Source organism: Pinus tabuliformis, chromosome 2_2 (assembly GCF_031772625.1).
Source record: "Pinus tabuliformis cultivar Carrire ecotype Pingquan chromosome 2_2, CPIR1, whole genome shotgun sequence".
NCBI lineage: Eukaryota > Viridiplantae > Streptophyta > Pinopsida > Pinales > Pinaceae > Pinus > Pinus tabuliformis.
Genome location: NC_142300.1, coordinates 435,038,413 through 435,061,160, shown reverse-complemented (window position 1 = coordinate 435,061,160; position 22,748 = coordinate 435,038,413). Strand labels below are relative to the sequence as shown.

Genomic DNA, 22,748 nt, shown 5'->3' with positions numbered 1-22,748 from the left:
GCAAACTGCCCACAAGTACCTTCGCCCCAACAACTGAAGGATTGAGCCTCTTGGCTCTGCGCAATCCTGACATTGGCAAAATAACACCTTTAGTCAACTGCGTCAACCCTCCTAGCCTCTGCGTGGCTCTGTGTGAGCCTGTTTCTGCCCTCCTCAGCCTTTGCGTTGGCCTCTCTCAGGCCCATACTGATGACACAGTCCCTCTGTGTCAACCCTTCCTCTGTCGCTTTCTGCAAGGATCAGCTCTGTCACTCGGGACAGTTGAATCTGTTGCAAATGCTTTGCTCAGCTGATGCCTTCAGCTTTCCTGTGATCTGCAACCATGCTCTGATACCATGTTGAATTTTCTAAGTCTATCCGTTAGAAAATTAATCTGTATTCTGCTGGTTTATTTCTTCTACTTGTAAATTCTGAACAAGTTATTTAAAACATTTAAATACCAAAATAAACACAATACAGTCACAACATCTACAGATCATCAGCTGAAAGAAAACAAACACACAAGTGACACCGTTATTTTTGGACAAATGTCCCCGGAAAAACCCAATGCGGGAAAATCGGTGCAACTATTATGAGGGTTTATTATTATGCAATATTTCCTTGAGTACAATTGGGTGCCTAACCGGCTCACCCGATTGAGAAAAATACATGGCAGCAATACCTCTATATTCAGAAACAGGGATTCAAAAAACCTGTCCCACGAAACCCTCTTCGGCGACTCTGAAGCTCAGCGTTGGCCCTTCTGGCCTCTGCGTCAACCTCCCGCTGACCTGCGTCAGCCCCAAGACCCTCTGCGTCTTCCCTCTCAGGCACTGCACAGCTTCTAGGGCCCTCTGCGTCACTCCAACAACCTCTACGTGGATGACGCAGTCCCTCTGGTCTTTGTGCTGTCTCTGTTGGGCTCTGCGTGGCCTGAACTGGCTATTGCTCTCGCTCTCTCTACTTCTGTGCTGGTCTCTCAATACTGTCTTTGCCTCTCTGTCCAGTACTCACCGCCCCTCGCTGCTCATCACTTATTCACTTTTGCTTAGCAACCCCGCTCTAGCAAAATGAATGACTGATAACTTTGGTGTGTTCTCCAACTGACCCTCAAGCCTCCTCTTATAATTTTCTTGTTGGTCCTTCAATGACCGAGATTAAATCTCTAATCACTGACTAAGATTAGATTTGGCTTGATCCATGACTTTTGGAACCTTCTAACCTAGTTTTATATTAATACCCATTAATATTTTATTTTTCCTAAGTTTAGACTTAGGAACTCCATTAAAAATATTAATTATTTTAATATCTTCCAAACCGGGTATAATCTGCCCAAACGATTTTTGGGTCTTGGAGATCTCATGTGCTTTAGCCTCTCCAGCGATTTTCATGGCTAGAGCACATCTGATGCTACCCGAAATCAACACATAGAATGTATATATATATATATATATATGAGCCAAAGTTCATTACATGGAAATTCTAATGAAATCAACCAAGAATTTTAGAGGGGCCGAAAATAATTATTGAAGAGCCGCCATCGAATTTGGGGCCAAGCTGTGAGCTGTGAGGAAGCTTCGGGCCAATGTTACAAAAGCTTTTGGTGGCTGACAATTTTATTTTGTGGAGGGCCAAGTTCCATTTCAGCTTGGCGATTTGGAAGCAAAATACCTATCATTTGGTATTCGTAGTTAGCAATTAATTAGGAGGGTCATTTTTCAGGGATGCAGGCCAAACACGATTAAAATCATTCTTTCACAAGCTTCTGTTTGGCGGGTCCAGGCTGGTGTCAGGTCTTCTGGAGCTAAATCGCCGAGATTTATTTTGCTGAGCGACGAAGTGAACCGAATTCTCTTTGCACGAGCTACCCGATCACGCCGGCACTGCAAAGGCCACCAAACGGCTCATCGTTGTGGCCCGATCGACTGAGTTAATAGTCATCGTGGAACCACTTCTTACACCCAGTTCACTTGCCACGACGTGCATGGGCCTGAATCCCCTGTACGTTGGTTCGTGTCTCATTTCAACAATACTTGGAGGTCGTTTATCAGTCAAAGAGTGACTGTCATGCGCTGAAGATTGACAAGTGCAGGCCAAGTCGCTTGCTACAATAGTCAGGACCAATTAAATCCGAATGAGCAGTGAATTAATTGCAGATAGTATTATGAATTTGTGCGTGTATTTGGCATTGATCCGAGTCTATGGAAAAGTGCAATGCGTACACAGTTGGAGAGTTCATTGACTGGATTGAATCGAAGTGGGTAGAGCACAATACTATGTTATGGTGGAGCCAATCTATTGAAGTCACTTGGCAGAGTTGTGAATCTCTCTAGCGCAACAGTGTAATTGAAGCCAACTTGGGCGCGTGAACCATATATTGGTCCCAGGTGAGCAGTAATACGCGCTTGGAGTAATATAGCAGAGATCGAAGCCATGTCCAACTCATTTCTGTGATGAGTCTGCTGGCAGTTCGTGTCTCTGTTATTCATTAGAACAAGGTGGTGTGGACCGTAGCGGAGATCAGTGTATTGGTGCTGTTAAAAGGGAACGTGATTAAGAGTGCAACCAGTCTGAACGTTCCGAAGTTGCATCAATTATCACTGGTCAGAATCAGTGTTGGAGAAAAGCTGAATACCGATTCTTTTCTCCTGTGTTGACAACAAGTGCTGGGGAGACATATAAGAAGGTAGAAACCTCACTGTGCGTGCTCATGTTGCTGTAACTTCATTTCTGGGTCTGCTTGTTCGAGTGGTATTGTTGGCGTGCAAAGGCTGAAAACAAAGGAAACTGATATGTTGAGCATATTATCAGGTTCTATGCTTCTTTATCTTTGTGTACATTGTGTTTCCAAACAGATTGGATGATTGAAATGGTGAACTGTTATGTATGTGTAATTTCTGGGCTTGCAATATGATGAAGCTATCCTCCGTGTGCTGGTTTTCATTCCCTTTACCATGGTTCTTGCTTATTTTTGGGTTTAATACCCAAATACATTGACCATTATGATGCCTATCTTCTCCACCACTATGTATGAGACTAGATCTCTAAAGGTTGAGTAGTATCAGTCTTCAGCACTGTGTATATTTCTAGGCCCAAAATATTTTTGTTCTATGCCATTGTGCCTTTAGAATCTCATAGAAGGCCAAATTGTTCTCATAAATCAGTTGGTGAAATTATTATTAGTTGGAAGCTCACTCTTCTTGTTTGGAGGGCAAGGCTTATTTGAAAAATTTTGTCCTGCTGGTATATTACAGTGCCCAAAAGTAGTAGCAGTTATTGAAAACCGTGAGAAATTTCCAGGGTCAACCATACATATTGATGCTTCAACATACACCTTATTAAACCCTGTATTTGTCAATACTGTCTCATATAAGTTGTGTGAGTCTTAGTTTGGGTCTATACTAGATTGGCATATTAATTATTGATACCATGTCAGAGTCTTGAGTCGCCAAGCTTATCCATCACCATTGTATGGCCCTGTAAACATTGCTGGAGGTTGTGTTGTAAGAAGTCTGTTAGTCAAACAACTTGATGCAGTTGATATGGATGTCCTTGTCATATATGCTAAACAGATTTAAGGGAAGAGGGGTATGATAGAAATTATAAGTTGCTGAGTGTGATTGAGGGGCGGTTTAGGAAGAGTCTTGTCTCCGGTATTGTTGGGTTAGAGTTCTGCTAAATTTGTTGGTGTTAAGTCAGCTGGTCATGTCATTTGTATAGCAAGTTTGTTGAGATCTGAGTATTTGCTGCTGCGTGAGAATGTGAATTCCTGTGGGAGGCACAACAATCTGGAAGAATAGTGTTTGTGGCGACGTCCATGAAAAAGAAGCATTGCTGGCCGATTATCTAGAAACAGGTTCATTTTCGTTATCTCTTGTGTATTGAGATTTATGCCCAATTGTTATCTCTGGGTTATGAGTTTTATTCCTTAACTGCTCCTAGAATTTAGTATGGTTGAAATATCATCTGCTTATGCTATGCTTGAAGAAGTGTAAAAAGAAATTTCTCTCCTACAACACTATACCATTAAGAAACTCTCACTTAACTCAGATTGCTCATGGATAACCTATCAAAAGCTTGGGATAAATTAGCCACAGGCCAACAGAAGTTGGATGAGTCGTTGAGGAAAATCACAGCCCTTAGTGTTGATCCTCTAGCCAAGAGAAATTTTATGAGAAAATTGTTGGGAAGTTTCAAATTTGGAAAAGATGAGGAGGCAAAGAAAGAGCAGTCTCGAGAACCCCCAAAGAAGAGCCGAAATCAAATGAGAAGGGAAGGGATCTGTTTTACATGTCAGGGAGCGTGGACACTAGATCACCGGTGTAAAGCTAAGGGAGAACTGATAGAGATAGAGCAGGGGGAGACTCATTCTTGTCCATTCAGATGAGGATTCTTTTGAGGAGCATCAACAGGCATGTGAGGATGATGGCAGCAACCGTGGTATGCATAACTATCTGGTGGATCGGTTTAATGAGCAGCAGATTATTCCCATGCAGAGAGGAGACCGGGGAGGTGAGCTATCAGTGGCAATCTAGCATGGTGAGCACATAGGGGAGCTTGAGCAGACCTGTAGAGATGCTGACGACAACCCAAATTTATATTCGGGTGTGTATTATGAGCCGCCAGCGAATCCTAGGAGAGACATTCAAGATGATGAGTCGCCAGTGGTGATTCAGCATGAGCAACATATGGTTGATCATGAGTCAGCGGAGGATGATGATGTGTGTAGTATGCATGGTGAGCCTTCTAGGGAGGGCCAGTTGGAGGTTCATATTGAACTCGTGATGGTGGAGGATGAGCAACCACCCTTGGGGTCAGCCATTGATGAGGAGCAGATAGATGTACAAACAATTGGCAAGGTGACAGTATTCGCTGACACTTGTCCTCAGGAGATGCTAGAGTATGATAGGATAGTTTGGTAGGAGATTGGTGGACTGGAGGAGCGTGGAGTTTCCTATCAGGCGAGGGAGATAGCAGTGCATCCATCTTTGGGACTACACATTGATGAGGTGCAAACAAATGTTGTGGCAGCCAGACGAGTTGCAACATTTTCAGGCAACAGCCCTCTCCAGGAGGGCATAGACAGGGCTTGTAGCACAGTTTGGCTACTTGTACCCATTACGGGGAGAGAGGCAGGACGTTCTCGATGGATATTGCTGACCAACCAGAAAGGTCAGCATGAGTTGAGCATGGACCAACATCAACATAGTAGACTTGTTCCTTACACAAGAGTCCATGACTTAGATTGGTGGGAGATCATGAGTTGGTATCCTATTGATGGAGTATCATTCTTAGTCGGGAGCAGTGTGTTGCAGGAGCCCTTAGAGGTGGGGGATATTACATGCTTCAGTCGACAGCAGAATGTGGGTTGGCCACTCATCAGTGTCTCAGTGCAGCATCAGTATGGTGAGACTGACCTTGGGGTATGCCAAGGATTGGATTGGAGAGAGGTGATGAGCTGGTACATAGTTGGTAGGGAAACAATCACAGCTAGAGCTACATCACAACATGATCCATGTAGCATTAACGCTCCTTCCTGGTGGCATTGGGATCCAGGTGGATCTACTGGCAACAGGTTGAGTCAGAGATCTACATGGGATCTAGGTATTGGAGGATCCAGTCATGTTTCGATAGCCCGAAGACGTGACATGGACTAGTGGTTCGTATGGGATTTGGGCATTGGGTCTCAGTGGTGTTGGGCCACTAGACTGGTCCACAGATTTAGATTGCTTGAGGGCAAGCAATCTTGGGGCAGGAGGACTATCATGTCCCCTTTTTTATTCTTCTTCATAGTATAGCCAGGGTGGATTTCTAGGACAGGGGATGGCCAGGTCAGTGGAGCAGGTTTATGTCATCAAGGGTCCCGATGGAGTTTTAAGGAGTTTTTATGGGTTTTGATGGCATTCGCTTGGCATATTCCATCATCAGCACAGTTTGCTTTTCATTCCATTGCATTCCGACAACTTTCAAAAATCAGCATTATTATTGGGCATAAGTTAATTAATTATTCTCGAGGTGGCGTTCTGGGGAGATTAATTGATGGAACACCTCAGTGTAATAACTTGTTGGAACCAGAACGAGAAGATCTACATGATGGGACTTTTGGATGGGAGTTTCAGTGACCTGAGGAGACATGGTGGCCAATTTACCCTTTTGGCACATTAAAAAGAATATTTTAATTCAAATAAAAGAGAGAAAATTGCTCCATGATTAAAATAATAATAAAATAGAAGATTCTAGACGGGTCCATCAGATCTATAAAAGTGGAGGAGGAGGCCATTGGAGGACATCTTGGTTTTGACATTGTTTCTTGCATGTGAGGTTGAAAACCCAGTTCTCTACTCCAGCAATAGCCCCAGGACGAAAACCCTCGGGTATGTTGTTGAGTGTTGGACGAAACCCCAACTCTCTTTGAGGAGACTTCATCCAGGAGTTTCATAGAGCTTCAGGGATATTGGAGTGAGGATCATTCAGGTTTTCAATTGGTGCTTCATCGTCTTTCAGTGGATTCAGTGGCAGTTGTTGTTGGAGGGAGAGTGCAGCCGTTGTGGAGTTTTATGGGATCAGGATCAACATAGCAGCAAAACATTTGAGAGGTCCACTCAACTATCATCTTTCCTATTTTATCTCAGATATTTCCAGTTGTACTTTGCATGATATATTATAATAAATGAAGTTGAGTCATCCTGGTGCTGCATTTTCTGATGTTATTTGAGTTTATGGGTTTATTGTGCTTGTATAATTTCTAGATCATTATTTACTAGTGCATTTTGGTATAATATTGTGGGTTTTTGGCATAAATGACAACATAAAATTTATAAAGAAAATTCTCAGAAAAATACCCAAAGTTCCCGAAAAGGGACATTACATGAATCATGAGACTTAATATGTTGTATGTTACTAACTTGTGGACATGGTTGATGAAGATTATAACTTCTAGATGATTGATGTTATATTGTTCAATCTATGTTTTTATGCTTTTTATATCTAATTCATCATTCTACGTGCTGTTGTTGACATATATGCATCAAAATATAAAAAAATATATATTATATAAAAATTCGCTCCCCGATTCCCTCCTGAACCGGGAGCTTCTAAAAATGTCGCTCATGCTCCCACTCCCCATTTTCGCTCCTGCTCCCATGTAACCTTGCTCCTAACCTCCACGTATGGGGCTGACCCCCTAGAAAAGTGATCCCAAATGCGGATCTTCAATGCTGTAGCTGATCTGAAGATTTGGGAACATGACTTCTCTTGCAAAAAAAAATGTAGATGACTTTTAACACCTTGCATGCCCCATTTGACCTCAAAACACCCTTTAGAAGACCACACATGCCACAAAAGGAGTATGGTCCCCTTTGACCGTGTATGTCTTTCTTTTGCTTCATCATTTCTAAAAAATTCCAAGTGGCATGGCAAGTACAAGATTTACTGAGTAATTTGAGCCTTTGTTGATATTTGAACCCTAGGACCCTATAAATTGGGATCCACAAACTACCTTGGGAAACACAAATTGTTGGAAAATGTGAGATTGACATGTTGAAGAACTGTGACATGATGAATATACCATGGCCAAAGAATGCATACAGATTCAATAAAATACCATGTGGAAAAGACATAGGTGCACTGGAGACATGGGCTGGTCTGGCCGTACAATGTGTGATCACCCGTACAAAACCAATGGTTCTAAACCATGAGTTCCAAAAGTTCCACCCTAATTTGTCAATTCTATAGAGAACAAAATGAGCTGAGAGTGGGTTTTAGCAACACTAGCCATGGCCAATCATAATAGGCCAAGGATACCATAATACATAGCCTTCACATGGCCTACATAGATTTTGACTTGCATTCCTTGGGCTTACAATACTGCCAAAATGAAAATGTGCATATATGTACCCCTACTGAAATGAAGGGTAACAAGAGCAAAAGAGAAATTTGAGAGAGACAGAAAGAGACCAAGGAACATAATTGACTTTGTTTCAGATTGCTCTTTTGATTTGTTAATTTGCTTTGTTATGTTTTTCTAGTATTAAATTTCAATTCCCTACTAGCTAGCTCCCTTATCTTCTAGTCACTATATTCCAATTCCTTACAAGATCCCAAACTAAATTATAATTTTCTTTCTTCCACACAGATTTATGAATAGAATGAATACCAAATAGTATTACTTCTTACGAGAGTTGTATTTTTTTCCACTTTGCATCATTGTTAGTCTAAAACATAAACTTTAGTTATTGCCTTAAATACTTTAATTCCCTAATCTATGAGTAGGAAATAGGGTATGATTTGCTTGTGGAATAAATTATTGTAGATGGGAAACTCATGAACATGTGCTTTGGGTTCAGGTGAACAATGCTGGCTTGTTGGAGCATACACGTCAAACAACTGTTGATGGGTCTGTAGGATTGTTGATACCACTTTATCAATGAAAAGTAGCTATTTAATTGGAAAGTCCTTTTACGACATTGCAATTTTCCAAGGGATATTAGGCAAAGCAATGATTAAAGATTATATAAAAAATATATACTAAAAATGCATAGTTCTCTTTTCACAGGTTCGAATTGAACTTTGCAGTAAATGTAGCAGGTACTTATACAGTCACAGAACTACTGTTACCATCTTTAGAGAAGGCCGCACCAGATGGACGTGTGATCACTGTATCTTCTGGTGGAATGTATAATGCTCCTTTGACTAGTGACTTCCAGGTAAGGATATTTGTAACTCCACATTCTTATAGTAATCTTTTACAGTTTAGTGCATGTAATATGTATGTGTGTATCCATGCATGTGTACATGCATACGATGTACATGTGTGCATGTATGCACAGCAGAATGAGATGTTTTAAAGAATGATATAAAAGGTTAATGAACTCTGAATAACATATGCAGTTCGACAAGGGTAAGTTTGATGGAACGGTACAATATGCTCGCAATAAAAGATTGCAGGTAAATATTTTTCTATCATCCAAACAGGTTTGTTAATAAGAATATGCAAGTTTGCTGATAATGGATACAGGACAAAATCTCTGCATAATTACATGCTTTTGTACGAACACTAAAAGGATACATAGACCTTTTTAGATGAATGAATGTTATGTAAGATCAAAAGACAAATCATGTATTTAATTAACTCTAAACAAATACACTTTCCTGCACAGCTCATTATTTTGTAAATTTGTACAGATGCTGATATTCTAGGTGTGAACCCAGTAACCACTTTTTTTATAAAAGATATCCTTGTATATACAGAAAGTTTATGTACATTGGCAACAGAAAAGAAAAGGAAGGGAAAGCACTTACATCAGCAACAAGAAAGAAAAGAAAGGGTATAAACAATGATATTTAATATTTACATCATCTTCCTAAAAAACTAAACGGCTATGAAATCAGAATAAGAGGTAGAGTCTAACAGTTTGGAATCCTTGATCAATATTGATCCTTTTTCCAGCAGCTGGCTGCTGCATGCATACCTCCTCCTTCCATAACTGACAAAAGGTGACCAAAGAAGTCACCTCATTATCAAACGCATATTCACAGTGGAGCAAATAATCCTGAAAATCTCAAGCAATGCCAGATACCAGCCCAAGAATCCTGAATCACAGATTTAAAATCCCCCAACAAAACTACCCTCCATTGTAAGGCCCCTAAAGAATAATTGCAAACTGCAACTGAACCTGATCCCAACAAGACCTCACAAAGGAGAAATCCCTTAAAATGTGTTTCACAATTTCGGCCTTTGAACAGGAGAGGCAAGTCCATCTGAAAGGCCACTCTTGGCCAGTCAAGCAGTGGAAGGAAGACTTTGATAGATCACTAACCAAGCAAAAACAAGGAGCTCACAGGAAACCCTCATTGGTCAAACACTATGCAATCTCCAAATCCAACAATTCTAAACATTTGATGAAACCCACCAAGTCACTCTTTAACTGTTTGTGTCAAGAATAATTACGTACATGAAGGATGCATTATGATGTTAATCATAAATTTTATTTGCAATCTTAGACACACTTTTTGCATCCATGTATCTTTTTAATAGTCTAGTACTTATCATCTGTCTGACTCTTTACCTATGTAGATCTTTGATGGTCAAAAGTGGATGAGAATGTATTACTTTGGTAGTTCATGGGCTGTGGGCAGCTGTCTGTTCAAGTTTGCGGCCAAGGATTAAAAACTTACCCTTCAAAAAAATCAAATTTATTGTGAGGATGGAAACACTAACAACTCAAATGGTATAAAGCCATTTTTGGTGCTTGGGGATTTTCGGAGAAGATTTGTTAGGAATTTCTTAAAAGTGCACATATACATGATGAGTTGACATGCAGAGGGGTACGTTTTCAATGAGGGCTAGAGCAATGGAAATCCTTTGACAAACTGAAGATGAAGTTGGTCTCTGCTCCATTTTCAGTGTTTCTAGATTAAGAGAAAAAGTTTAATACTCATGTTAATGTCATACAAGTGCCAGTTTGCTGCATGTTGGAACTTGCCACAGAAAAGGCCATTCAAGTTGGATCACCCCTTGTCTTCTGCAAATAGATGAGTTACAGGTGGAAAGGAATTACAGCACCAATTATCAAGGACTTGGGATGTTATATACTGTTCACACTTTCAGACAGTATTTGCTTGCTAATCCTTTTGTACTTTCAAAATTTCCCTAGATCATCAAGCTGTTCTATACTTGAACAATAAATCCATAAGTAACTAGTTGTTGGTTGCTGGTGTTACAAGAATTTACTTTGAGTAGAGAAGTGCCATGTAGCAGTAGAGAAGTTGTCTAGAATCAGTGTTGTAGGAACCGCCCCCCACCCTTCCCGGTTCAAAAGCCGGATTCACATCCCGTGCTCATGGTTCTTGGAATTTTGGAACCATGACAGTTCCGAATGGTTCCAGAAACCACTCGCACAGTTCCGTGTGGCTTTCTTTTTTGGGAATTTTTGAACCACTATTTAAGGAACTGTGCTTCCCAGACACTCCCGAGTATTGAATTTGTAACTATGGTCGGTCTTGATGATGTATATTTGGTTACTTAATGTAATTTTATTTATCATTGTAAAGCATATTTATAAATGCTTGAGTCCAGGGTTGTGGGGGAGCAGCTCGCCCCCCCTCGAACCTGCTCCCAGAGCGACCACGGGAGCGAAATATTCGCTCCCTAGCCTTTTTTGCAATAACATTCCAAATGCAATTTTTTCAAGGAAAAATAATTTTTGAGTGGGGCAGCATAATGATCAAGCCTATGGCCTTAGTATTGATATGTGATTCATGGTAATGTTAAATTCTTAAAGTAAAAGGATGAAAATGAAGATTAAGGAGAATGTCACTTTTACAATGAAGATTAAGGAGAATGTCATGGTAATGTCACTTTGACATTCTCCCTAATCTTTATTGTAAAAGTGACTATGGCCTTAGTATTGATATATGATTCATGGTAATGTTAAATTCTTAAAGTAAAAGGATGAAAATGAAGATTAAGGAGAATATCACTTTTACAATGAAGATTAAGGAGAATGTCATGGTAATGTCACTTTGACATTCTCCCTAATATTTATTGTAAAAGTGACATTCTACTTAATCTTTATTTTCATCATTTTACTTAAATTTTTAACATTACCATGAAGTGACTCAGGATGTTTGAGAGTGGTGCCAATCTTATTGGATTTCATATGGAAAAAGTATAATTTTAGGTCTCATTCAAAATCCAATAGACTTATCAGTTTTTCAAGATTTCAGGATTGGGGGGATTGCAATGTTTCCATTGGATTTTGTCATGTATTAGGGTATGGAACTCGCATTTAATCAAGAGCACCAATCCCTCTATGTACCTTGATGTTAGTGACATTGGTTGTCGAACTTCTCTATCATGACCCTACTAAAAATGTACCCATCACTCAAACAAAATCTTGACTTGACATGCTATGTTTTTTCTATCTTATGTTAATGTTTAGAGGGTGATATTAATGGCAAAGATCCCTATACAGATCCAGAGGTAATGACAAAGATACCTTTGGATATTAATGCTTAGAGGGTGATATTAATGACAAAGATCCTGATTTTCCAACAAGACTCAAAAATTAGACATTTCTTATGGTAGCAAGAGGCCCAAGCATTAGCAATAGATAATAGATTTACTTGTGTTTTCTAGTGTCTAGTAGTTTTTATAACTGTTGACTCTTTCATATTTATTATGATATTTTTTGTAAACAATATATTACAATTTAAGTTTGAAGTTTGAAGTTGGAAATTATAACTCATTGGTAATGAATTATGAATATGATGCTTTGTGAAAGTTGAATATTGTTTCATTTCGTTTCATTTTATAACATTTCATTTCATGTTAGATATTCTTTGTTGTAATGGTTACAGTTAGCTTACAAGTACAACTTTGGTGATCAATGATGATAAATGTTATATATTGAATTTTGAAAGCTTAAAACTTTAAGATTGATGAATCATGAGACTCAATATGTTGTCTGTTACTAACTTGTGGACATGGTTGATGAAGATTATAACTTCTAGATGATTGATGTTATATGGTTCAATCTATTATCACCCTGTAATTTGAAGGTTGTAGGACAAATCACAAGAATGTAACATCAAACCAACTTCGAGATGGGAATCTAGCCCTTCCAATCCCAGAGAGGGCTCTCTCTGTAAAATTTATCTTTGTTGCTTGAAAATCTTAGACTAGTTATGATTGTACTTGGGTTTTGGGTTTTGGAAGATTGATTGTATTCAATTTAATTAGCATCTATTGAGCAATGGAGTCAAAAGGTAAATTGGATGGTTGCATCAATTTTTCACAGAGTAAACTCAGGGCAAGTTAGGTGTATTTACTGGATCTTTCAAAATAATAAGTGGATGATGGTAGAAGTTAGAACAATGAAAACCTTCAGCAAAACTAAAGAGCAATTAAGAATTCTTTAGTGTGGAATTCAGTCAACCATGCAGAACTAAAGAGCAGTCAAGAATTCTTTAGTGTGGCCTTCAGTTATGCTGAAGGTTTTCATTGTTCTTCCATCATCCACTTATTATTCTGAAAGATCCAGTAAATATTCCTAACTTGCCTTGAGTTTACTCTGTGAAAAATTGATGCAACCATCCAATTTACCTTTTGACTCCATTGCCCAATAGATGCTAATTAAATTGAATACAATCAGTCTTCCAAAACCCAAAACCCAAGTACAATCATAACTAGTCTAAGATTTTCAAGCAACAAAGATAAATTTTATAGAGAGAGCCCTCTCTGGGATTGGAAGGGCTAGATTCCCATCTCGAAGTTGGTTTGATGTTACATTCTTGTGATTTGTCCTACAACCTTCAAATTACAGGGTGATAACATGGTGGCAACTCTGCTGGGGAACCAGTCCTCAGTTTAATAAACCTTAAAAGGAAATCCTAAATCTCATCTTTGCACCTTAAGGCCATTTTAGGGTTGTCAAAGGTTTCATTAAAAAATTAAAAAATTTAAAATTCTGGCTTCCAAAAGAACATACTATACTAGGGCACATCCAAATCCAAACCCTGCTATAATTGTTGATAATCCAAACAAAATCTTAAGAAAAAAAAATAAAGTAGAAAGTCAAGAAAGCATTAGTCAGCTAACCAAAGCAAATTCACTTCCTAAAGAGTTATCAAACTTAAAGGATCTTCAATTTGATTTACCATTTCAACATTCGTTATTTTGTACCAAATCTGAAACTTCAGTGCATGATACTGTAATAGAACCTGCTTTTATTCAATTTATTGAATCAAAGAAGAATACTATACATCTTGATTTAGATCAACATGTTCTAGACACTTTTGACAAACTTGATGCTTTAACCTCAAATTTGATAAGACACATAAACAGAGCTTGTTTTCAACAGTCAGTTGAATTAGTTGCCCTAATTGCTGCTACTCCTAAGCCTTCTACCATTCCTTTAGAGTCTGTAAATTCATCTTTATTTAGTACCACCTCATCTATTATTTCCACTACACTTCATTCCACAAAATCATTCATCCCCAAGCTTCCTCTTCAGCCCAGAGTTTTATTTCCATCTCCCAATACTTCAAATTCATCTTCTAGCACTTCTGATACATTTTCAAGCCCTTCAAGCTCAGCTGTAAGCCCTTCAACTTCATCTTCAAACACTACCACTTTACCTCCTAGCCAATCTAGAATCTTAGCCATGACTGTCAGATATGCTCCTTTGACCTTACCAGCTCAAGTACATGCCATGCCCCAAGACTACCAGAGCAAAATCTTTCAGTTTGATGGTACTGGTCAATATATTGCACAACAACATGTAAATAAAATGAGTGATTATTTTGAATTACATGAAATTGATGAAGAAGATGTACAAATGAGATTATTTGCACAAACACTAGCAGGAGATGTCAAGAAATGGTTTAAATCTTTACCTGTTGGTCATATTGTTGATTTACCTGCTTTCCATAGATTGTTTATCAATAGATGGGAAAGAAAGAAAAATCCTTTACAAATATTGTCTGAATATGAAAACATTAGAAGAGCTCCTAATGAATCTGTTCAGGACTATTGTACTAGGTTTAACAGTATTTATAATGCAATCCCTGCAAATATCAAACCTCCACCAGACTTGGCACTAATCAAATTTCCTGATGGTTTTGACACTGATATGTCTTACCAATTGAGAGAAAGAAACCCTCCAACTCTAGAACAGATGCAGAGTGATGCAGTTAGTGTAGAAGCTAACTTGTTGGCTAAAAGAGCTAGAATGAGAAATGAGAGGAGGGTTACCATTAAGGAAGAACCATCCACTTCAGATGTTAAGATAGATACTTTGGCTAAAAGTTTAGAAAAGTTAGTGGATAGATTAGAAATTATGGAAAGAAAACCACAATGGGATAATCAACAACAAGGCCCTCAAATAAGAAATCCAAACTTTAGGAAGAATCCCAATACTGGTAAGCCTAGAGAAGGGCCACCTGATCAATAGATTAGACCACCTTTCCAAGAAAACTATGTTGAAAGTTCTCATCAAAATGAAGAAGATCAAGACACTAAGATTAACTTAATGGGAATAAATGATGATAATACTATTTTTCTTACCTAAAAAGAACAAGAATTATGCATGTTACAACAATTACAGTTACAATCTGGAGAGTCCTTTGATTATAAACAAGGTTATGAGTTTGCCATTAATGAAGTTCATAAGCAATATAACCTTAGGAGTAGGAAAAACACAGAAGCCCCTACTAATAAAACTATCCAAACTCAAACCAAGAAAACAGTGGGAGCTCCTGCAACCAAAGTGCTGCAAATTCTCTCAAGAGAAACCCAAAAAACTTTCACTCCAAAGATTGCAGCCATTCCAAAAATTGTAGACATTATAGATACTGCTGCCAAAGCTTCAGCTGATATTCAAAAATCAGTGGCTATTAAAAACTCAAAAAATGTCTAAAAATCAACTGATACTCAAGCTTCAAATGCTATTCAAATTTCAACTACTTCCCAAACTATTCCAAATCAAAGAATTGAAAATAGTAAAACAGTAGACACCCAAACAGAAACTGAATTACCAATTGAAGATAAGAAGGAAAAGACTACCCAAACTCCAATTTCCAAGGAGGAAGTCATTCAGTTAGGCAAAACACAGACTCCATTTAATATCCAAACTGAAATTGCCAAATTGAAAATATCAGTTCCTTTAACAGAATTGATCAAAAATGATTCCTACAAAGCCCAGATCACTGAAACACTGAATATAGATGAAGGAGAAGACTCTGTTAATCTAAATGATGACACAACTTGAGGATAAATGCCAAACAATGGAGCTAGCAATAGCTAGGTTTATGGTAAAATTTGATGCTTTGAGGCAGAAAGGTCTGCCTAATCCATTGGTGATTAATGACAAGTTGATGCCACATGAAGACTATGATAAGAAAATCAGAGAAGTGGCAAAGGAACAAGCCAACAATTCCTCTATGAAAGGGATGCCTACAGGAAAAGTCCTTTACCAGACTTTTGAGAACCTCTTTTACCTCCAGCATGAGGTAAAACATATTTTTGTAAACAAGCCCACTTTTGCAAAATACACAGAAACTGATGAAGTCTATAGAAGAATGGTAAATATTAAATTACCAGATGCAGAGACTTGGGAAAAGTTGAATGATTTACTGTAAAAATGCAAGATAAATAGTAAATACAGAGCAGTGAAGGTAAAACAACAGATCAACTAAGTCAAAGAGTATCAGTCAAAGGCAGAGTAAAAGGATAGCCAGCATAGAGCAACAGCCAAAGAGAGAAAGCAGCAAAAGATCAAAACAACAAACAACAAAATCAGTAAAAGAAGGGACAGCTAGCCTTTTAGTCTCCTAGGTGTCTCTATCTTCTTGCATGAAGATATTTTATTTTCCTTGAATAATTCCTAAAACAGTTTAGGATATTTTGTAATAAGTTTTTTGTATAAATACTTCATAATTCAAAGTATAGAGGGTGGATTGCTGAACATTTCTATAGTTATTATTGATCTGAAAACCTGAGGGTTTATTGTAACATTTTCAAGTCAGCAAACTGGACTGAGTAATAAAGGCATTGCATTACAGGATTCATGTGTTGGGCCTCTTCAATGAAGTATCTTTCATTTGTTATATTGTTATTTTCTTAAGTATTTCACATACATACATGTTTTCCAATTTGAATGAAATAACTGGAATGTTACTACATAATTTGTTTAAGTACACTCTGTCTTGAACATTTATTCATTTTTATGTTTTCTTCTGACATCCAGAATAGGGAATTCTTCATTGCTACCTAGTTTCGATTGACCTCTTTCATTTCCTTCATTATCCGGTTTGAGGAATCCTTAACTGCTCCTTGACCCCAATTGAAAAACCACTTCATCATTCAGCGTAAAAGATCTGAATTTACTCAGCTACCTTGCCCTGTGAACACTATCTTTAGAACTTGATTCAATCTTGTTTTCTTGACATTTGGACTCCATGGCCCAATGGTAAAATGACACTTATCTATCCATCTGAATTAGTGATTCCACCACCAAATCAAATCAAAACCCAATCAAGCTTAAATAACTAGCCTAAAATCAATTAACTCAACAAAGTTAAATCATTAAGAGAGAGTCCTCTCTGAGCATTAGGAAGGCTAGATCCTAATTTCAAAAGTAGGTTTGCGGTTACCTCTATCATTTCTTTAAACACAACATGACAACCCTAGGGAAATTTTAGAGTGATAATACAATCTATGTTTTTATGCTTTTTATATCTAATTCATCATTCTACATGCTTTTGTTGACATATATGCATCAAAATATAAAAAATATATATATTATATAAAAATTTGCTCCCCAATTCCCTCCCGAACTTGGAGCTTCTGAAAATGTCACTCCCACTCCCACTCCCAAGTAACTTTGCTCCTAGCCTCCACGCATGTGGCCGACCCCCTAGAAAAGTGTTCCCAACTGTGGATCTTCAATGTTGTAGTTGATCGGAAGATTCTGGAACATGGTTTGTCTTGCAAAAAAATTGTAAATGACTTTTGACACCTAGCATGCCCCATTTGACCTCAAAACACCCTTCAAAAGCCCACACATGCCACAAAAGGAGTATGTCCCCCTTTGGTCGTGTATGTCTTTCTTTTGCTTCATCATTTCTAAAAAATTCCAAGTGGCATGGAAAGTACAAGATTTACTGAGTAATTTGAGCCTTTGTTGATATTTGAACCCTTGGACCCTGTAAATTGGGATCCACAAACTACCTTGGGAAACACAAATTGTTGGAAAATGTGAGATTGACATGTTGAAGAACTTTGGCATGATGAATATACCATGGCCAAAGAATGCATACAGATTCAATAACATACCATGTGGAAAAGACATAGGTGCACTAGGGACATGGGCTGGTTTGACTGTACAATGTGTGATCACCCATACAAAACCAATGGTACTAAACCATGAGTCCCAAAAGATCCACCCTAATTTGTCAATTCTATAAAGAACAAAATGCACTGAGGGTGGGTTCTAGCAAGACTAGCCATGGCCAATCATAATAGGCCAAGGATACCATAATACATAGCCTTCACATGGCCTACATGGCTTTTGACTTGCATTTTTTGGGCTTACAATACTGCCAAAATGAAATTGTGCATATATGTACCTCTACTGAAATGAGGGGTAACAAGAGAAAAAGAGAAATTTGAGAGAGAGAAAGAGATCAAGGAACATAGTTGACTTTGTTTCAGATTGCTCTTTTGATTTGTTAATTTGCTTTAATTTGAGAGAAAAAGATCATGGAACCTCCAGTTGAATTCGCTCATAAACATTGTCCTAGTGTTTGATAGGGTTTTTCAATCTATTTTGATTGACCTTCAAGTAATAATGTCCCAAATTATATATATATATATATGAAATGAAATTATATGATATTTTAACGTCCACGAGATTAAAAATAGTCTATGGGACCATTAGTTCCTTGCTTTTTGCCTTTTCCAATTCAATCATTTTCTTATTCAAATTGATGATGAGCTGGCCCAACTTTCCAACAATCCCCTGGTTGAAAAGACAATGCCAAGAAATTGATGCTAACATATTCCCATAACTTTCTCTGATGTCTTTGAATACATCACATTCCAAAATGAAATGTTTTTTCGATTCCACTGCCCCAGGCGTGCAAAATGTACACACCTATTCTTCCCAAGCTTCTTTAGGCCTTTTCCACCATCATGTTTCACACCGAAGTTGATGTGAGTTGGTTCTTAATTGAGCAATAAGAACCTCTGCCCTCCACGGAACACTAGCTCTGGTAATGTCCCCATTTTTATTTTCCTCCATAGTACAACAGGGTGGATTTCTAGGGCAGCGGATGGTCAGGTCAGTAGAGCAAGTTTATGTCATCAGGGGTTTCGATGGAGTTTTGAGGAGTTTTTATGGGATTTGATGGCATTCGCTTGGCATATTTTATCATCTGCATAGTTTTCCTTTTGTTCCGTCACATTCCGACAACTTTCAAAAATTAGCATTATTATGGAGCCTAACTTAATTAATTATGCTCGAGGTGGCATTTTGAGGAGATTAATTGATGGAACACCTCAATGTAATAGCTCGTTGGAACTGGAACGAAAATATCTACAAGATGGGATGCTGAGAAGTGACTTCCAGTGGTTGAGGAGAGTATGGTGGGAGGTTTACCATTTTCCTTAATTAAAAATGAGTTTAATTAGTCATTTAATTAAGGAAAAATAATTAATTACAGGAAATGGGCCAAAAGTGACTTAAGTGAAATAAAATTAAATTAAAAGATCACTTAATATAAAGTCAATGGAGGAGCTTTTAGAATAATAATAAAATAATAAAATAAGATGCTTCTAGAGGTTTGGAGATCTATCCATCCGATCTATAAAAAATGAGGAGGCCATTGGAGGACATCTTGGATTTGATATTGTTTCTAGTATGAGAGGTTGAGAACTTGGTTCTCTATTCCATTGGTAACCCCAGGATGAAAGCCTTCGGGTGATTCAGTGAGATTGGGTGAGTACCCATCTCCCCTTGGTGGATTCATTCAGAATCCACAGGGATAGTGATTGATTTCTTGTTTCAGTTTGGAAGCCTAGCATAGCGGTGTAGCAGATTATCTTGGAGCCCAGCTTTTCATCTCAACGATTTGGGTTGTATGTGCATGTAACCTCAGTTTATCTATTATAATAAAAGTTTAGAATTTTCCTATTCATTGTGTCATTGGATTGAAGTGCTCTGGTTGTTTTTATTTTACATGGAAATCTTTTGTTCAATGAATGATAAATTAATGATGAAATTTGAGTTGAGTTCAATTGCTGCAAATTTACGAATGAAAGTTTTATCTGAAGAAATTGAGTTAGAATTTGAAAAAAACCCCAAATTGTTCCATTTGGGACATTACAGTGGGATCAGAGCTTTGGTCTTGGCTCAGCTTGCGGGATTTCAATTGTGATGGTTTCAATTCCAATTGCAGAGTGTTCGAGGGTTTTTTATTTTTATTTTATTTTGAGGGTACCAAATTCTATTTGCTAGAGAAATTCATCATGGACGTTAGCTATTTTACAAAATCTCCTTCAAAAAATGCTAGATAAAATTTTTTGAGGGTTGGTAGCCTGCTTAATAATCATTCTACAATCTGCGCGAAGCAAAAGCGTCCAATGTCACTTTGTAGCCGAATGTTTTTATAGAGGGACGCCGAGGCCCAAAATATTTTGCATGATCGAACTATTATTTTCAAAAGAGCCGTACGCTGTTGTTTGTGTTGAATTTTTTTTTTTTATTAAGTGGGCCATGAATTATTTTTTTAAGGATGCCTAAAGCCAAATTAAACATTGTTGAAATCGTAATATCAACGCAGCTGGAAACATTGCCAGAAACCGGTCAACAAACCCGCCGGAGAGTTCTCGGGTCGCTTTCCGTCAAAGGGATTTTCCGTATGTTTGAACCCGAGAAATTTTGGAGCTGACGCGTGGTTCACCCCTGACGTAAGCCAACGTAATTTTCTCAGGTGGTAAAGCTCTGCAACAAAGTGCCTTCCGATATCGTTATCCACCGTCGGATCTGCTCCACCTTTTTCATCCGTTGATTGTCCGAAGCTGCTCCAAACCTGCATACGGCAAATATTAATTTCATTGCGTGGAGTAAATCTAAGTTTTGGTTGACCATGCGTTTTAAATTAATGAAACGTCATAGTGGTAGGTAGAAAATTGAAGTTTCTTATGTAGAGCACGTAAGTTTTTTTATGTCAAGGTATGGTGCATTTAAACATAGGTATGGGCACGTTTTAATAGATGTCTATGTTGTTTTTACGGCATGTATTAAAAAATACAAAAATCGTATGTAATATGTTCATGTTTGTGTGTTGACTTATTATTATGTGTATGGCACACGCGAGGAAATATTGAGATGTATTCACAGCAGCGTAAAAGGATGATGGTGCAGTAAAAGGTGAAACACACAGCAGTGTGTAAAAAGACAAGAACAGGGTTGTAATGTGTTGAGTGGCATTTTTGTAAAACAGAGGTGTAAGAAAAACCATGTGTGGTTTTACACAGCAGTGTATAAAGAAAATGGTGGAGCGCATCTTTGAATGCATATGTAAATTTTATTACAGCAGTAAGTTGTTTTTCACAGCAGTGAATATAAAAAGGATTTTACAGTGGTAAATCCCTCTCAGTAAAAGAGGATGAAGTTTGTATCAGTTTTTTTTAATAGAATGTTTTTATGGTGGTGAAATACTCTGTCTCTCAGTGAAATTTTTAAAGGCTTCCCTGTGCAAAGATCCTGGAGCAAAAGAAACAGAGCATTGTCTCTGTGTTTAGTTTGAATCTTGGTTTTTGGTATTTTTTTCCATCAAAAATACCCAACAGTGGTATCAGAGCAGGCTTAGGCTCTTTGAAGGTGACAAAGAAGCTGAAAGGAGAAGGTTGTTGCTGCAGCAAAACTTCTCAGGCAGACAGGAGACTCAGTCAACAAAGGATTCAGGTATTTCACAAGTTTTTTTTGTGTTGCTGAAGAAGCAGTCAGTTGTTTTAAACACACAGTCAAGGAATGGCCAGCACAAGCACTGGTATGGGTATGTTTAATACCCAGTTCCCACAGTTTAATGGGAAGAACTATGACTACTGGTCAATAACTATGAAAGCCTTGCTTGCTTCCCAAGACTTATGGGAAATAGTTGAAGATGGTTTTGAAGAACCAGCAGATGAAACTGAGTTCAATGCATTAACTCAGGGAGAGAAGGATCAGCTGAAGAGTAATAGGAAGAAGGATTCAAAAGCCCGTGTGTTGTTGTATCTAGCAGTAGACCAGAGTATATTTCCAAGGTTAGCAGCAGCTAAGACATCCAATGAAGCATGGGAAACCCTTAAGACAGCCTATCAAGGCATGGAGAGAGTGAAGACAGCAAAACTACAATTGCTGAGAAAGGATTTTGAGAATCTGTGCATGAAGGAGTCAGATAACATTGACTCATTCTTCACTCATGTGATTGGTGTAATCACACAAATGAGAACTCATGGAGAAACCATTGAAGATAGAAGGATTGTGGAGAAAATATTGAGGGTCTTACCCTCAAGGTTCGATGCCATAGTCACCACCATTGAAGAGACAAAGGATCTCTCAAACTATTCAGTTGATGAGCTACATGCATCACTGATAACACATGAGCAGAGGTTGAGTAGGAATGAAAACTCATCTCTTGAGCAAGCCTTCAAGACCCAGATGTCCTTTGGAAGAGGAAGAGGTCAAGGAAGAGGAAACCGAAGAGGAAGAGGCAGAAGCCAGAACAGAGGTGGAAGGAACAGCCCATCAAATGCACAAAGAAGAGGCAGCAATCCAAATCAGAACCAAGGTCAAGGCAGCAGCCAACAAAGAGATCAGTATCAGACTCAAGGACAAAGGTATGATAAATCTAATGTTCAATGCTATTATTGCAAAAAGTATGGACATTATGCTAGTGATTGTAGAAAGAAACAACATGATAAGAACAGCAGACAAAATGCAAATGTTACAAGAGAAAACAGCAGTCAAGAAAATGTCCTGTTAGCTTGTAACATGGCTGAAACACATAGTGAAGACATATGGTTTTTAGACTCAGGTTGCAGCAACCATATGACAGGAAACATTGCCCTCTTCTCAGCCTTAAATCAAAACTTGAAATCAGAAGTCACACTAGGAACTGATAGCAAAGTCTCTGTTATGGGAAAAGGGGAGGTAAAAATATTTACAAAACAAGGAGAAAGGAAAACCATAGCAGATGTCTACTATGTCCCCGGAATGAGA

General features: G+C 38.2%; 1 protein-coding gene across 2 annotated transcripts in view; it reads left to right on the top strand.

Moving 5' to 3' along the window:
* LOC149193130 (NAD(P)-binding Rossmann-fold superfamily protein) overlaps positions 1-22,748 on the top strand; it is a 229,516-nt gene that overhangs the window by 193,768 nt on the left and 13,000 nt on the right. Inside the window, exons 6-8 of one of the 2 annotated variants that reach the window (XM_089404792.1) lie at positions 8,325-8,374; positions 8,534-8,684; positions 8,869-8,925. In XM_089404792.1, the coding sequence (XP_089260918.1) occupies positions 8,325-8,374; positions 8,534-8,684; positions 8,869-8,925 (258 nt within the window). The remainder of the gene's footprint in view (positions 1-8,324; positions 8,375-8,533; positions 8,685-8,868; positions 8,926-22,748) is intronic. The other variant, XM_089404793.1, reaches the window with a different exon arrangement.